Source organism: Streptopelia decaocto (assembly GCF_964273445.1).
Source record: "Streptopelia decaocto genome assembly, chromosome: 7".
In the NCBI taxonomy this organism is placed as follows: domain Eukaryota; kingdom Metazoa; phylum Chordata; class Aves; order Columbiformes; family Columbidae; genus Streptopelia; species Streptopelia decaocto.
In genome coordinates this window covers 10,975,915-10,993,577 of record NC_138661.1, presented here as the reverse complement: position 1 = coordinate 10,993,577, position 17,663 = coordinate 10,975,915, and the positions used below count along the sequence as shown (strand labels likewise).

Sequence of the window (17,663 nt, the reverse complement as noted above, 5' to 3'; positions counted from 1 at the left end):
GTGCAGTGGCTCTGTTCTTCAGCTAAACGAGTAGGTAATCATCTTCACTTAAACATAGTTTGATGCAGCGTATGGGCTTATTGATACCTGTTGGGGTGGGGTTGCCTGGGGTCTGACAGGGTGTTTTTTGGAGGTGGATGCTGTTGTGATGCAGGAGTAGAACATGTGGCCGTCCAGCCTCTTCCCACTGATGTGGTGCCGGTAACAGGCTGCACCTGGCAGTCTGAATAGAAAAGCAACAGCCATGTTAGTCCAGTGGAGATCTCTGCCAGTATTCAAGTTTTTTTGTGTGTTTTACACTTTGTAATCAAGCTGTCCTATGTTTATTCTGCATTTCTTCAGAAATTCATGGGTTTACCTTTGTAAATACTGAACATTTACAAAGTATGAGTGTTTATCTAGTTTGCTTACCAACACAAATGTCTTGTGGTGTTAAAGTTGTAGGTCACATTACGAATGTGAATCTGAGCTTTTATTAGGATATGTGCCCTTGACATTAAAGGACTACAAATCTGTTTTTTTAGAGTATTTATCTTGCATACTTTCATTTTAAACCAAGTGGAAGGGCAGACTTCAGCATTCAGAGTTAGCTCTGAGTTGAAGACAGTTAGAAGGACAGTAATTTTTTTTTAAATTCAGGTGCTTAGTAGCTAGAAGTTGATAGAAATACTGACTCCAAGGGTTTGTTTTTTTTTTTTTTCCAAAAAGGTTGTGTGTTTTGAAGGCCTGTGCAAGGCTATCTTCTTACCTGCTCTGGTCATTGATTTAGGGCCTCCACTACATTGTTCTCACTAAGTTATTTTTAAGGTAGCTTGTGTACCTGTGTGCTAAATGGTGAAGATGCTTTCTGAGATCACGTATTTGAAAACCTGAGGCAGTACAAAAGTGCAGCAGTATTCTGTTTATAGAACTGGGTCAGTGAGCAGACTTGAAGTCTGACCTCCAACAGGATGCTGTTGGCAGGTGCAGCTCAACATTTTCGGTTCTGTAGAAGCTCTTATGTAGATTCAAATACAGTATGATGAAAAGAATGATAGCATTGGCAGTTCAGCTACAGTCCTGGATATGTCAGGAGGGAAAAGGCTGCAGTGATTCTGTTGTGGGGTTAGAGATGAGTGTAGTGAAATAAAGTTCCTGAGTATAAGGGATAATTTTGGTTAAAAAGACAGCAAATAAAACAAAAAGAGAAAGATTGTAACTTTCTTTCTGTATGGCAACATGACTTGTGACAGCAGAAGTAACCTCACAGAGAAAGAGAAACTCTTATCTTAGATTAAAAAAATACATTTATAAGTAACCATTGTTTCAGGCTTGGAGATTTCTGATTGCAAACCATAACATAATCAAACTGACATATTCAAACTAGAGTGTTTCTTATCCACGTCCTTTTACAAATGCCTTTCTAAGGATATGAAAGATGTCTATAGACGATTCATCCTTGCCATTTCTGATGAGTGTGTGTTGCTAAGCAAGGGGTGCAGTTAGTGTAGTGTTTTACATAGGACTCGTGTCCCTCTGCAGACTCTTTTAATCTCTTGCCTTTGGTGATTTTCTTTTTGTGCTTGGAAGGCCTGTGATGTTTTGAGGAGTGTTTGCGGAGGCAATTTTCCACATCATGAAGGGCAGCAGTTAAAGTAGCTGGTAGTATTTCAAGATGGGGCATTCCGTGATGTAATGAGATGTGTTCTTGGGCTGAGCAGGGAATTAATGACTTGTAATTTGCAGCTGATAGCAAGTAAAGCAAGCACATGCCAGATGTAGGACACCGAGCCTTGCCATTTAATTAAGGAGAAACTAAGAGTGAGAGGAGGGTTATAAACCCTGAATAGACTGATAATTGTTATGAAACAGGGAACTGATAGGTACGTATGGGAGGTACAAAAAGCTCAAGTTAGTATGTTCTGTATCTTTGTGGAATTGCAGTGCCTGTAGATGGCAGGGCCCGTAGGTATGGCTTGGGCCACTCTTGTAGCTTTTGCTGCTAGGAAGATTATTTACTCTTTCTTGTATGCAAACACGTTATTCTGTAATTTTCAGCTATCCTGCCTGCTATCTGTGTATTCAGAGGAAAACATTTTGGGAGAATGCCACTTGTCACAGCATGTGTGGTTTTGTTTGCTTGTCTAAATTATATTTTAAAATAACAACCAGCAGGCACTAGGTAAATTTAAAAAATTATCTTCCAAGCTTTTAGTACTTGAAACTTAACTATTAAGTGATAAAAATATCAATGCTGAGAAAGGGGATTCATAGGGATACATAACAAGGAAATAAAAAATGAAAACTTACTTATTTGTCTTTAGGACCCATGCCAATATTAGGTCAAGGAAAAAAAATCTTGTGGGTTTCTTAGAAAAATGTCTTTCCTTGATATGTTTTCCTATGCAAAGAAGGAATCATCATTATGTGTTCAAGAATTCTTTGAGGTGATCTGCAGGGAAATGGCTCTTTTTTTTTAAGTATAACAGCTGGGTATGAAAAGCAAGCTATTTATGTTTAAGAGATATATAAATATGAGTTGAAGAGTTAAAGTAGGTAGCTCTGATGTGTGTATGTCTAGAAAAGAATTTAGTCACAAATTTTGATGTCAGCATTTAGTAGTGCAATTGGTTTGAAAGTTTTATGGATAACAAAATACTTAGACTGATTAAAGATAGATCCACTTAAGTCATTTGTATATGACGAGGTTATCCCAGCGGTTACATGACTAAAAGATGGTAGGCTTGGTGGCTTGACTCCATTTTCATTATGCTTTTTTTGGTTCAGATTCTTGCTGTTCTCAATCCATTTGTTTTATTTGATTTAATGTTATAAAATTCTGCAAAAAACCTCTTTACTTTTCATTGTTGGGCCTTTTATTTTGTTCTGACATGAGTTTTATTAGTTTTTGTGTGTTTGAAGAAAATTGCTTGGTTTTTTGTTTGTTTTGGTTTTGGTTTTTTTTTTTTTTTTTTGTTTGTTTGTTTGTTTTTAGTTTTGGAAACTGTTAAGTGGCTTTTGTACTTTAGCATAGTCTATGTTGTAACAGATAAACCAGCAAGGCAATACTAAAGATCTACACAGCCACATATTTAATATAATACATAAATTACTTAAGCCAGCTGGCTTGTCCATAACTCTGGCTGCCTTGCATATTTTTTTCCCTAATCCAAAATTCTATTTTCCAACTAAAACTTTTTGCATCTTAATTTTTTTGTTGTTGTTTTCAGTTGTACCCAGAATTGAAAAATTAGTGTTTGAATCTAGCATTCCTGTCCTATAACAGGTAAAATTTGCAGTGCAGTGGACTTGATAGAGGATAAAACTGACAGGAACTTAAAACTTTGACCGTGCCCCCTTTTTTTTTGTGTAGGAAAAAAATAGAGGAAGAAAGAATTAACATATTTGAAAAGTGACAATAGAAGGGCATGGTAGGTTTTGTCTCTTCCTCTTTATACATCCGTGTCTGCTTCCTGCATACAAACTTAACTTTTTTGCTTCCTGTATGGGGTTTGCTGCCTTAGGGTGTGCAAAACTAGTTGTATGGTTATATATTCAGATACGGTCTTGTTTGACGAATAGGTAATGCCCTTTTTTTTTTTTAAAAAAAAAAAAAAAAAAGGTAGCACCAGACCTCCACACTAATCTTAGAATATATTGGATGTTTACCTAATAATATTACTTCTACGAATAATCAGAGATTATATCATGATAAATTTCATGGTTGTTATGCTCTCATTTTCTAAATACTTCTTCCAAGCAAATCTATAAAACTCTGAGCATTGTCCAAGTTTTCTGTGGTGTTTTATGCAGAGATAATTTAAACAGACACCCTACAAAACTTATGCAGAAAGATTTATTCATTTCCTGTCATTAAGAAGGATGAGGATTCTAGCAATTTTCACTAGAGGACACTTGAGAATCCCTCTCCCAGCTGCATGGATCTTCAAACCATCTGTGTCTTCAATTGCTTTTTGACTTGACACTAGCTCCAGTACAGTTGCTTGCACTGGTAGCTCTGGGGCAGTGAAAGCTCATAGCTACATCTGGGTTAGAATGAAGTGAGTTAAAAATCTGGGATGCTGGATTGAGACAAGAGTGTGTATTTGTAAAGCAAGTCTGTTGCTGTGATGGGCTTTAAGTATGGGTTTGCCTCATTGCATTTAAACCTGCTTGCTTTTCCTTTCTTCAGAAGCTGCTGTGCTGCCTTAGCTCTCCTGAATTCCAATTTAGCGGGTTCACCTGACAACCCTTTTTCCTTGTAGTAACAAATCAGTGTCCTTTTCACACCTTTGATGTAGTTGTGCACATAGATGTACCTGGATTTTGTCTGTCAGACAGGTACTTCCCAGGCTACTTCATTCTTTTTGCGTGAAGCCATGACCATTGCAAGGCCCAGTGTAGTTTTAGTGTTACATTCTTGGTGAATGGCTGTTATTTTGCCTGTATTCATCCTATAATTCATTCTCCTGTGGTGGTTAAAATGTGCAATTTCTTTTAAGCAATGTCTATAAATGCATTGCATACATACAGGCTTTCCATTGTTGGTGTAGAGTGGCTGCAACATATTGGAAGGACACAGAAGGAATTGCTACCACTGTTCACGTAAGAAAGACAAATGATCACATACTTATTTTGGAATGTTGTAGAAAAACTCTAGGTATGTGAAAATCATATTTCTCAGAATTTCTCTAATACAAAATGGAAGTCTGTATTCATTATATGTCCTCTGCTGGTTTTATTTCCTTATGATTAAAGGTTTAGTTCTTTGCATTCAGGATGGAAATTGCCTGAAAGCATGCCAACAATAGTTAGGGTTGAGCTGTGTGCTGAAGTTAGCATCATCCATAACAATTTCTTATATGACTCTGCATGTTAGAAGCATTTAGTTACAAATTGGGCCTACACTAAATCGCAGTTCATTTTTATACACAATTTTAGAGGGTATGTGCTTTTAAAATGTCATTTAGGCATTCTGGGTAATAGTTCTGAGGTTATAAATGGGAAATGTGTAAGTATAATTTGGCCTATCAGGTTTTGGTGAGTTGATTTCTTACGCCATGCTAGATTAGATGTTTTATACAGATGTGTACGCTTTGTATTACATACTTGTGAATATGAGGTGCTTGTGTTAAACTGTGGTAAAACCAAATTCACTGCTTCCCAAATTATCTGCATTTTCATACAACAGATTATTATAAAATCAGTGTAGTCTATAGCTCTTTTGTAACAAATGGGTATGACTGTTACCTATCGTGTTGCAGGAGATCATAACAGAGATGGTAATTTGAGTGTATATATACAGAAAGAACAACCTTTTTTTTTAATGTATTACAAGAGCAGATCCTTTGGCTATTGCCATGAAGTGGTGCATATGTGCATGTTAAGTGGTTGTAACTTTTTTTTAATTTCTTCTAAAACTAGAGTTGTTTCTGTACAAAGTTTTAATACAGTTTAGCTAATTCATTTGAAATGTTAGTTTATCAAAGCTTCCCCAAGTGTCTTCATATAGACAGGATAAGTTATTGCTTTTGAAAAAATCTTTCCTACTTTATTCCAATTTATACCACTGCTACACTCGAAGATATAAATATCATAAGTATAAAGGAGCACTTCCTCAATTCTTTATTTTCATTACAAAACATTTTTCTGGTTACATTTAAAAATGATTAAGTGATTTCTGTTTCTATTTTTACATTGTTATACTTGTTTGTCACCTTAGTAACAGCAATACAAAGTTAATCTGATTTTGTGTACTTTCTTGGGTCTTCATTTGGGCTTGGTAGCGGTGTTTACATGTCATTAAATGCTGACAAAATAGCACAGTGAAATGTTTCTTGCAGAGGTTGTGTTATACAAACCGTTGTCTCCAGCATGAGACATCTGCTGCAACTTCATCAAAACAGCTGCATCTAGACCTGCAGGCAATTGAGAGTCTGTATGGAACTCTAGAGTTACAATAATGAATCTAAAGTAATCTCAGGGGGCAGTTGTTATTTCTAAAATAGGTAGTGATAATAGCTTTTGTAGCCCTTGGGAAAGGATGAAGATGATGTTTCCTTCTCACTGGAGAGATTTTTTTTTCATGATTGACTGATAGGTAAACCCTTTTAGAGGGTTGGATGGTATTTATTCAAATTCCTCAAGCTCTAGTTTGTGGATATTTGTAAAGGTAATTGTATACAAGTGGCTTCTGCAAATAATTATATTATAGTATATCTTTCATACACCAGCTACCTTGCTTGCCTTTGCACATCCTGGAGATGCAACCTGATTCTTCAGTCCTTGTTAGAAATTCTTCTGTCGTATTGAAATATAATATTTTATTTTCAGTTGTTGTTTGGCTTGTGAATTAGCGTTAATGTTAACTCTGGAAAGAGAAGCTGGAAAACTTGAAACACTGTTCAGACCAGGACTTGAAACACTGTAGAGGTTGCGCAAAAATATTGTTACATTCTGAATCTACATCTCAAATTTGTATGTTTTAATGACTTATTAAAGGAAAGCTTTATTCAGTTATAGAGATTTGCTTATTTTGTTTTTACTTTTTGGTTAACTGGTGCACTCTTCCATTTCAGAATGTATGAAAACATGTCCACAATGGTGTATTTAAAGGAAGAGAAGTTGGAGAAGCTTACTCAAGATGAAATCATTGCCAAAACTAAGCAAGTGATTAATGGACTAGAGGCACTGAAGAATGAACACAACTCAATTTTACAGAGCTTACTTGAAACACTGAAATGTTTGAAGAAAGATGATGAAACTAATCTGGTTGAAGAAAAATCAAACATGATTCGGAAGTCACTGGAAATGCTGGAGCTTGGCCTTAGTGAAGCACAGGTAAAATTGCAGTGAAAATAAAGCATTTCAGACTTTGAATTTTTCATCATTTAAAAAAAAATCGTTACTTTACCTATTATTGGAAATTTTTAAGTAAACAGAGATCAGTTTTGAAGGACTTACGTTTGCATTACTGAATATTAGCAACGTGCTGGGACATTTATGCTATTATTGTGTGTTAAGGAAAAAGACTGCTGTACTTAATAGAAGTAGATACTCCTGTCTTCCTGTGTTACAAAATTAATTATGCATTCAGTATTAAAGCACTGAGGCTCATAACTGAGCTCTTCTTTAGTGAGACTGTTGCTATTTTCAGTTTAGACTTTTCCACATAATTAGGCAGGTAATGTTTGAGCAGCTCAAGAACTGAGCATTGGCATTTTAACTCTAAGTAATTGCATAAGAAGGTCTCATGCACAAATAAATGAATTTGCTCCACCCGTTTAACTCTGCTGTAACCTTAAATTCTTGTTTTTATTCCCTTGATTTTGAGATTCTTCATAATAGCTCACAATGCTCATGACGAAGAAGAATCTCTATTTTTTTTTAAACCAAAATTGAATCTAAAAACATTTTAAAGGTTAAGAATTGAGTATAGAATCTGAACAACTTTAACTCATGTTTGAAAAAAGGACTCTGAACTAATTTCTGTGAGCCATCTTAGTTGATGAAGGTATCACCTACAGAAGATGAGTGAGAAGATGCATGTTTAGTCAGGATGTCAGGACTAGATTTACAGTCCAGCTTTGAGGTATTTTGTACTAGGTCAAAAACCTGAAATGCTGTGATGTGACACGGTCCTCAGTATAAAATGGCAGCATGTTGGCAGATGAGTTGAAAATGCCAATGAGTTAGCTCTATATGAACAGGCTTTATCTGGGGCTATAACCGTGCTCTGTCCTCTTGTCTGGACTGAGCTGTTACTGCTCAGTGACCTGGAAGTGGTTGATGTGTGTTGGATCGTGGTGAATTGAGGTGTGTCAGAGAATGAACAAATGTGGGTTACCAGACATGGGAATGTAGAATACCTGGACATCATGGTACAGACTGTCAGGCCTTAGGACATGGTACAAGCTTTGGTCCCTTGTGTTGGAAGAAAATACTAGAAGATCTATGGAATACAATTGCAATAGTTGAGTTACCTGTAATGGGTGTTTGTAGAACATCTGTGAGTAAATGAGTACATTCTCCCTCCTAACTTTGATGTGGTATTTGGACTCCAAAAAGCTGGTTCTGATTCTTAGCTCTGTTGGATTTGGCAGCCTCAGCTGCAGATGTTACTGCCCTGTTTGCCCCACATGGTGTTTTGTGAACTGTGGTGGCGAAGAGCCAAAAACGCTGCACTTACTGCCTTTGTGAGGAAAACAATTATACTTCAAACTGCTGCTGTCAGACCTGATAAGCCTATTCTCCCTGCACGCTTTGCGTTGCAGCAATGTAGGGTTTTTAAAATTTATTTGCAGTATTTAAGATATGAAAATATTTTATAGATTTTTTTTTTCCTACACATGAATGTAGGTCTGATGACACATGTTATTTCCATGAAAATGGAACTGACTTTGAAGAAGTAATCATGAACTTGGCCATTGTAGGTTGTAGAATATTGTTTTAGTATGTTGACCCTATTATCACAACTTTCCTAAATATACTTTCTGATGGTACAAATGCCACTGTTTGAATAGGCCAAGTAATTTAGATTATTAACAATTTTGAATATGTAAATAGGCAGATGCTGAAGTCTGGAGATTTGGACTGGTATTAGGAAATTATAGCTGGAGTTTTATCCTAACCTTTATAGGAAAAAGTAGTTTCTAAAGCCTTGATGTATATTTTTTGAAATCTGAAATTTCAGCTAAGGTCACCATCTGTTTTGCATGAAATATTTAGTTTAAATACACCTCGAGGTATCTTTGTTTTAAAGAAACATGAAACTGAGGAAATGAAATACTAATAACTTGTTCATGTCAAACTCATCTGAAAGAACACTTTTATTATCACAAGTGGTTCATTCTTACAAGGTGTGCTTCCTGGTATTGGTATCAGCTGTTCTACATGTGTAGGTATGAGATTACATAAATGGTGAAGGGAGCATACTCTATCTTTTCCTTAGCAAAAGGGAATTTTTTGTCCTTAACATGACTGTTCAAATGTATTGAATGTCTGCACACTCAAGCTTATGTATATAAAGTGTTTATATAAATGGTGTGTTCAGTTGTGCATTTAGATCTCAGTGATGTAGTTGTCCCTTTGAAGTATCATTGTTACACTGGGATGTTCATCTTTATGAACTCTAAGCATGTGTATGAATCCTTTTCTGTCTGAAAGCTGATAAATTAGAACTCTGTACTAGTTGTTAGGTTATTTTTGTGAAAAGTATTACTGGTCCACTTCATGTTAGTGGAACAAAGATTTCCATTTCAGTCATCTAAATCATAGTTCAGTTGTTTCAATCATCTATTTTAAGATAATCTGTAATCTTCAGGGAATTCTAAAACAATTTGACTTCTGGTAGCATCATGGAAAGCAATCATTAGTGCAGGGTTCCTCTAGGTTAATTCTGGCTGAACAAATGGTAAAAAAGTTCAGAGGACAAGTGAGGTACGAATTATAAAGAAGAGAAATCTGAATGTTTACCAGATGTCACAGTTGACATAGGTTTTAAATAATAAAAGGCTTTTATGTTAAATACAGAACTGCATTCTAGAGGAAGAATGTCATGTGGCACCTTTTGCTTTTTAGGTAATGATGGCCTTGTCAAATCACTTAAATGCGGTGGAATCAGAGAAGCAGAAATTGCGTGCTCAGGTTCGCCGGCTGTGCCAGGAAAATCAGTGGCTACGGGATGAACTGGCCAATACACAACAGAAACTGCAGAAAAGTGAGCAATCTGTGGCTCAGCTGGAGGAAGAGAAGAAACATCTAGAATTCATGAATCAATTAAAAAAATATGATGATGATATTTCACCATCAGTAAGTAGCTCTATAGTAAAAAGCATCTTACATTTTCTGTGATATGTGATGTAATCTGCCTAGTTACCTAGAAATGATAGATAGAAGCTTTTTTATTTGTATCTACCGTAAACTTGTCATTGAAATGCTTATTTTGTGCCAGTGTTGCATAGTTTGCAGAAAGATTCTGAGAATTCAGTTCATTCTCGTTTTAAGGGAGTAGATGTTTTATTCTCTGTAGATAATAAAATGCAGATGAGGGTCAAAACCCATAAATACTTGTTTAGTATCATATTAGCTTAAAAAATATAAAGAACTGAACTTAAAGCAAAACATTTCCTTCTTTAAATTGAACAGTTAAAATAAGTGGGAAATGTAAAACATTGGATATTCTAAGTACATAGGGGACTTGACTTATTTTGACTGTAAGAAAAATATTTGATTTTCATGTAGTGAAATCAGTGTGTAGCTTTTATATCTGTTGAGAATTTATGCAAGGATAGGATGTTATTGAATCCCCTTTCATGACCTTCTGTCAGACATTGTGATCATCTGCATGTTTTCAGTTGTGTTTAGCTGTCAGGGAGGCATGCCAGAAATCAATGTAGATGGGCAATAAGCTCCAGATAGACTTTATTCTGACCAGAACTGTTTAGTGGTGAAGCCAACTAGAAACAGGGTTTATCCAAAGTTATTCAGCACTCTGGCAACATTTAATAAACTGCAGGTTCAATATACCAGTTGGAGATATTATTACCATACGACCACACAGGGATAATGATCCACATTGTGCATCTTTACAACCAGAGGCCTCTTTCACTAGGGGTGCCCAGAAGAAATAATTGTTTGCCCAAGGTGGGCGGGGGCTCACTCAAGGATATATGCAGAAGAAAATAATGATTCCCCAAGGAGAAGGTGAGGGCACTCAATCCTGGGAAGTCTCCTTAGACGATGTCCCAGTCTCAGGGGAGGGCTCTGTTCACAGACCCACTGCTCCCATGAGACCACCCATAGTGGGTGTTTGGCAGAAGCCCCATTTTACAGCCTGGTTGGATCCAGCTCTGGTCATTATGAGCATGGTCCAGTAGCTTCTCTGGGCCTGGGCACCTCCTTGTCTGAGGTCCATTGAGGTCTGTTGACTGAAGGTCCTACCTCTCCTGTTCCCCTGGCTGTAGAGAGATGAACATGAGGAGTCACCGTGACGCAGGGTAGGGACATGTGATGTGACCGTTGTTATCCGCAGGGTGCAGGGGTGAGGACAGGGCCAGTGGGGCACAAAACGTGCTAAAGAGCCATCAGCTGCCTTATGGAAAGCTCATTGGGATGTGCAGGTGCCACATTAGCTAACCCATTGTATTACAGATTCTTACATTCATAGGGAAAATTGATGACATTTTAATTTACAGTATTAATTTATCATTTAGAAAGACTTCTGAATTATTTGCCCTTCTTGTTATCCTTTAATTTCTTTTTCTTAAGTTAGATGGCACTGTGGAAAAATACCTCATTTTGCGTGTTCAGACCTTCTCAGCTGTGTCTCAGAAGGAACAATTTTTCATAACCAATTATTTCAGCAGTGTAATGGTTGAAAATGTATGCATTTTAGTCACGCTTAACTGACTGCTTGACTAAATCCTTTTTAACATATTGTGAGTATTGAGAGTTGTTTTGTTCAGTTGCACGCAGAACTTTTCAGTGCTATTTCACAAGTTGTGTCTGAATACTCCCAGTGAAGCCTGTTTAGAAGAGGGACAGGAGGAGCAAATATTGTGATTTTGGTGTGCTAACTGTTGAACTGTAAGCTGTAGATGGCCTAAATAGCACCATTATTCAAAGTTTAATTGGCAAATGGGGGCAAAGTAAGCAAAGCATCTTTGTAGTTTCACTAACCATATGGTCAGTCTCTCTTGTTAGCCGTTGGAAATAGTCTGTTGTATACAGTCAGAATGAGGTTGGAATTAGCACACTTAAAATTATGAACTTCCTACCTGAGCCCTAGTCCCATTGATCTGCTGTTTTTGCAGAGCACACACTTTGCCACCATTAAACTTCAATGCCAGTTGTCTTCTTCTCATGCATGGAAAAAGGTGTTGGATGGAGAGCCAGAAAAAATAGGAATGTGTTCTATTCCTGGGCTTTATCCTTATGGAGATTAACACTTCTGAGAACTTCAACTATTTGTATCGTGCAGACACCACATTTAACAAACAGGATTGAGGGATGTTTATTTACATGATGGTGGGATTTGGAATGATCTTTGAATGTTTAAAATCAATATAAACTGATAGATTGTGCAGAAATTAGCGGGGTTCCAGGTGGAACTATTGGAGATGAACTGCCTTCCAGGTGTTGTGGTGTTTGTTTTGTGTTGTGTTGTTGTGTTTTTTGTTTTGATGGTTGTTGTTTGTTTCTGAACCTTACAGGTCACAATGGTAAAATCTGTTATTTATGCAGAAATTGAGTACTCAGAAATTGAAGTGGCAGAACTAAAGTTGCTAGTGCAACTTTATTGTCCTTGAGGAGACGAATCTCCTTAATCTTCTCCCTTGCTCATCAATAACTGTATTTGTGACTAAAAAAGTACACTGGCCAATTCTATATTCACTTTCATTAGGTATGTCTCTGTAAGAATAGCAAATGTGTTCTTGTGTGCTTAAATTGAGACTGAAATCTAGGAGACCTGATTTCTATTCCTGGCTTTTCTGAAGGTGTCCTGTATTGCTTTGGGACTGAGTGTGTAAATACATTTGAACTTAAGACCTTCATTAAAATTCTATGAGAAATGTTGTTCTTGGCAATTCCTGAGTTCTGGATGTGCAGTGTTCCTTTAACATTGCTAATTAAACAGACTATCCCTTTGTGCCTTAGATTTAAGTGTATCAATTTGTTTCGTTTTGTGGTTGTTCTATAGGAGGATAAGGATACGGATTCTACCAAAGAGCCTTTGGATGACCTATTTCCCAATGATGAAGATGACCAAGGACAAGGAAGTAAGTGCACTTCAGATTACAATGCTACTGTATTCCTGCGATGCAGGATATAGAGATACTCTTTACAAAAATGAATCCATACTTGTTTTTTTTTCTGGGACATGGCGGGAGTGGTGAATGCCTCTGCCAGAGTAAGGAAACTAGTCATTGATACACAGTCTGTACATTGGTATGTATAGAAGTGAGGCCTAGGTTTTAATAGAGAGTTTACTAGTTGTTGTAAGGTTCTTGGGGCTGGCTTCAGAAAATTGGTCTTACGGTCTTTTCCTGTGGGCCTCAGAATGGAAAAGATTTGTTCCAAGTGACTGAGGCAGATTCTGGAGCATTGAGGCTTTTTGATGGTCTGCCCAGATGGTGAATTCTGTTAGTGACTTTTTTAATGATCTGATTTAACACTTTGGGGCAGGTTTCAGTATAAAGTCTTTCTCATATAATCTTTTGTCCTTTGCAAAGGTTGTCTTCCTTAGTTTTACTACTCAAACTATAAATATTCAGGTCAGAAGGACTGATGAATATGCAGTGAAGTTTGAGGTAGAGGTTTGGTAGCATGGTTGAAAGAAGCCATTAAAAGATTAAGCCTTGCTTAGTGAAGTCTTGTGGTTTTCGTATGGGCGCAAATCTGATATTATATAATGTATTGACCACATAGTGTACATGTATATACTATAATGGTTCCTAATAGACAAATTACTTCAGAAAAAAATGTCTGAAGGGTCCCACCTCTGTAATCAGAGTTTGGAATTTCCTTTATGGGCATAGTGATGACTATCAACTCCATCCTTCCCTAGAATGTCATAGTAGGAAAGTTGAATGGCAGAGCTGCCTATATTCCTGCATAGTCTTTCTACCTTTTTTTGCTTTACAAAAGACAAAGTTGACATTTTGGTAATTACCTTGACCTTCAGGAAAAACACTGAAATGCTTCCGTGCTTTGTTAGGCAGTGACTGGGGGTGTGGCCTTGGAATTGTATGATTCCACTGACACTAAAAGGCTCCCACTTGCTGCGAGAGTGTTTTTTGTTTAATAGAAAGAAGAAAATCAGGCTCATGGCTGGACCCTTATCCTTTTGTGTTGTCTAGAATGTAATGAAAATGAGTAAGAAATAATTTTCTCAGTTTTCCCAGAAATCTCCTAGATGTAGAGAAAAGGGGTATTAGATTTCTCGGGGGAGTGGGAGGATGAGGATTGCAACAACCGAAGGTTAGGAGCTACTGGGAAGTAAGTGGCTAAGCCTTGAGATTGGTAGGTAAAACCTAAAGGTTGACACTGGCTTTGACTCAGTGCCTTTTCTCTTGCAACTGTTATTTGTGACAGCCAAACCTTTTTTAAACCTTTATGTATCAACTTTAAGTATTCCTTGGTATAGCAAACAAAGGGAAACAAACAAAAAAAATGTGTGTATAGAAAAGGAGAATAAAGGAAAAAGGACAGGTATTTGGCTTGTCTATGTTAATGTTCCTTTCTGTAGGGAAACATGAATATTTGTAAGTGTGAAGTTATGATATAATCTTGAGAACTGTTAATGATTTGGTGAGCTGAAATAATTTTCTACTTTTTTGTTGGTTTCTTATATGTGGCCCTTTGAGCTAATAGGAGTGTAAAATAATACTGACACAATATTAGACAGACTATAAAGAAAAAGTGGTCATATTTTCACTGTCATTGTTCAAGACAGCATGACTGCTGTGAAGTATATTCTAATGTTCTGTATTTAAGAAATTTCAGTCGGTCTCATTTTGTGCCATTGAGCAGTAATGTTAGATGTTTTAGTTACAGTCATCTTTTAAACAATTTGAAATTTTGCGGATTTCTTTCAGTTCAACAGCAGCATAGCAGCGCAGCAGCTGCTGCCCAACAAGGTGGCTATGAAATTCCAGCAAGATTAAGGACCCTTCATAACCTTGTTATTCAGTACGCTTCCCAAGGGAGATATGAGGTTGCTGTTCCTCTCTGTAAACAAGCTCTTGAAGATCTGGAGAAGACTTCGGGTCATGATCATCCTGATGTTGCCACTATGTTGAACATACTTGCTTTGGTGTACAGGTTTGTATACTGACATCGATAAATATCAGTTAAATAAATAGTATTTGACTTTATTCTGTTGATGCTTAGAGTAACATTTTATGACTGTTGTATTATTTCCCACTCCCTGTTTTTTATTAAAACCCTCTAAGAGGGTCCTGCAATATTTACACGTCTCTCTATACTAAAAGTCAAACAACTTGCTGCATTTTTGCCTATGCCTTTGTTGTTACTTTTATTTTATTTTATTTTGGTCTACTGAGGGGGCATGTCTTGGTTACCCACTTATAGATAATTTACAGAGGTATACATTGGACAGCAGTGTAAAAGTAGTACGTGTTGGTCCTAAACTAGCAAATTACTTACAGGCTTCAGGTTTTTACTTCGCGATTTCTAAATATATTCTCAATTACTCTTATTTTGTACTAGTATCTTTAGACCAATACTGAAGTCAGTTTCATTTATTATGTCTTTCTTTTATGAATCCTCAGTATTAATTATGACTCTTTAAAATTTAGAGACCAGAACAAATACAAAGATGCAGCAAATCTCCTGAATGATGCTTTGGCTATCCGTGAAAAGACTTTGGGCAAAGATCATCCCGCGGTTTGTATACATAAAATATCATATTTTTAGTTGTGTTTTCCACTGAATTTTTTTCAACTCATTCTAATATTAAACTCAACAGGAAAGTTTTTAAGACCTGGCTTATCTCTAAACAGTACAGGTAGGAGGCCACAATGTAATATTATTTGTTTTCTCTTGAATAATTAACGTACCTCTCGAGCATTCTATTCAGTGCTGTTTCACCACAAATGACTTGCACATACTTGATTTTGGATTGCATGGATTTTCTGTGGGACATTAATTTGTGAAGAAAGATTTTAATTTGCTTAATCAAATAACTTTTAAAATATTCAGGTTGATGGTGTACTTCTCTTTGGTTTCACTGCTGCTTTTAAATGAAACACAAATCAAGCTTTTTACTTAGTGTTTAAAATTAATGTGATGTGTCTCTTCCTGTAGCTTTTGTGAAGCAGGGCAGCTCTGAGTAAAGATTTGAGAGGTAACTTTGTAAGAGAAGAACATATGAAGAAAATGTATATACTAAATGACATTTTGACAAATGAAGCAAAAGTATTTCATGATTTTTTTCCTTTCCTCATTTTTGTATGTATGCATTCAATAATTATTTTCTTAATTTGTAAATTTCAAGAGGTCTGCTCTGTGCATGGAAAATTTGAATGGGTCACTACATTGCATATATATGTTAATTTGTCAGATATTTGAATCAGCAAATTCCAGTGTACTTAACATTTCTCTACTGTTGGCAGGTGGCAGCAACTCTAAATAATCTTGCAGTACTTTATGGTAAACGAGGAAAGTACAAAGAGGCTGAACCGTTGTGCAAGCGAGCTTTGGAAATCAGAGAGAAGGTATGAGTGAAAGAATGGACTTTGAATGGACTCTTTTTGAGGAAGGGGGCAAAGTTAAACATCTTCCCTTTTTTATGTTTTAGCTGGGTAGATCTGCCAGATAAACCACAGAGCTAGCGATGACCTGGTAGTAGTGTCTGAAATTCAAACAAGCAGTAAATTCTGTCAGTCCTATGGAGCTGTTGGAGCACTCCAGGTTTATTTTGCAATTAACCTTTACCTTTTCTTTCCCCTCCAATAGTCAAGTAATCTTTGATTTGACAAGAGCATTGGAATTAAAAATGAAATGTCCTTACAGTTTTAAGCTGATTATTCTGTATGGATATTTAGTCCCTGAGACTGAATACCTGCATTTTTAGGCTTTTTTGTTTAATACATTGCATATAATGTTCTTATACTACTTAGGTTATTCCTGTTATGAATGATCCTGCAGCATTCTCAGTTTGTAATAGTATTGAATAATTTTCATCTCTTTCAAATGTAAATTTTGCTTTTGTCATCCTCATGTTGAATTGATTAGGAATAAAAACTAACAGGGTATGTCTAAATTATGCATTTCTAAACCCTGATACGGTAACTGGAGAATGTTTTAACACAAGGTATTTCATTTTCAGGTCCTGGGGAAAGATCACCCTGATGTTGCCAAACAATTAAATAACTTGGCTTTACTATGCCAGAACCAGGGTAAATATGAGGAGGTCGAATACTATTATCAGAGGGCACTGGAGATTTACCAAACTAAGCTGGGACCAGATGATCCAAATGTTGCAAAAACAAAGAATAACCTGGTAAGCCTTTTATAAGGTGAATCTAAGGAAAAGTAACTTTTTTCTGATTAATTGAAATGTACCTTTATTCAGCATGTGTTGTATTTATTATTTATCAAGCTAAATAAAACAGTGCACTGATACCTTTTGGGGGTGTATTTTGTTTTTAGGCATCCTGCTATCTAAAACAGGGCAAATTTAAGCAAGCAGAAACTTTATACAAAGAGATTCTTACTCGCGCTCATGAACGGGAATTTGGCTCTGTAGACGGTAAGAAGCTCAATTTGAATGTGTATTTCATTGTTGTAGTTGTTATGGAATAAAATCTGCAGGAAGTTAATTGTATCCTGATCTAAATTCTTCTCTACTTGCTGTAGACTTAAAAAGTGAGATTATAGATATGTTGAAGTACATTCATGGAAAGAAACCACTTAGATACAGCAGTAATATTTGATTCAAAAGGAAAGCTTTTCTTACCTGCGATAGACTTGGTAGGTTTACATTTTATGGATTATATTTCTGGCAGAATTTATCTTATTTTTTATAAGGGCAGAAAAACACTTGTCACTTGCCAGTCCCAGGGAAAAGTCAGTACAGGATTTTTAATGATACACTAAATACATTGTTAATGTGAGTCCTTCATTAATACATTTCAAAAATGAGGAAGATACCCTTAAAT

General features: G+C 36.3%; 1 protein-coding gene across 6 annotated transcripts in view; it reads left to right on the top strand.

The window, feature by feature from the left end:
- Positions 1 to 17,663, top strand: part of KLC1 (kinesin light chain 1) — a gene marked incomplete at its 3' end in the record, with an annotated part of 48,509 nt that overhangs the window by 10,594 nt on the left and 20,252 nt on the right. For all 6 annotated transcript variants that reach the window (XM_082057906.1, XM_082057907.1, XM_082057905.1 and 3 more), the window contains exons 2-9: positions 6,558 to 6,819; positions 9,559 to 9,789; positions 12,680 to 12,758; positions 14,577 to 14,802; positions 15,300 to 15,387; positions 16,116 to 16,217; positions 16,832 to 17,005; positions 17,155 to 17,254. In XM_082057906.1, coding sequence (XP_081914032.1) covers positions 6,559 to 6,819; positions 9,559 to 9,789; positions 12,680 to 12,758; positions 14,577 to 14,802; positions 15,300 to 15,387; positions 16,116 to 16,217; positions 16,832 to 17,005; positions 17,155 to 17,254 — 1,261 coding nt within the window. In that variant the 5' untranslated portion in view covers position 6,558. The remainder of the gene's footprint in view (positions 1 to 6,557; positions 6,820 to 9,558; positions 9,790 to 12,679; positions 12,759 to 14,576; positions 14,803 to 15,299; positions 15,388 to 16,115; positions 16,218 to 16,831; positions 17,006 to 17,154; positions 17,255 to 17,663) is intronic.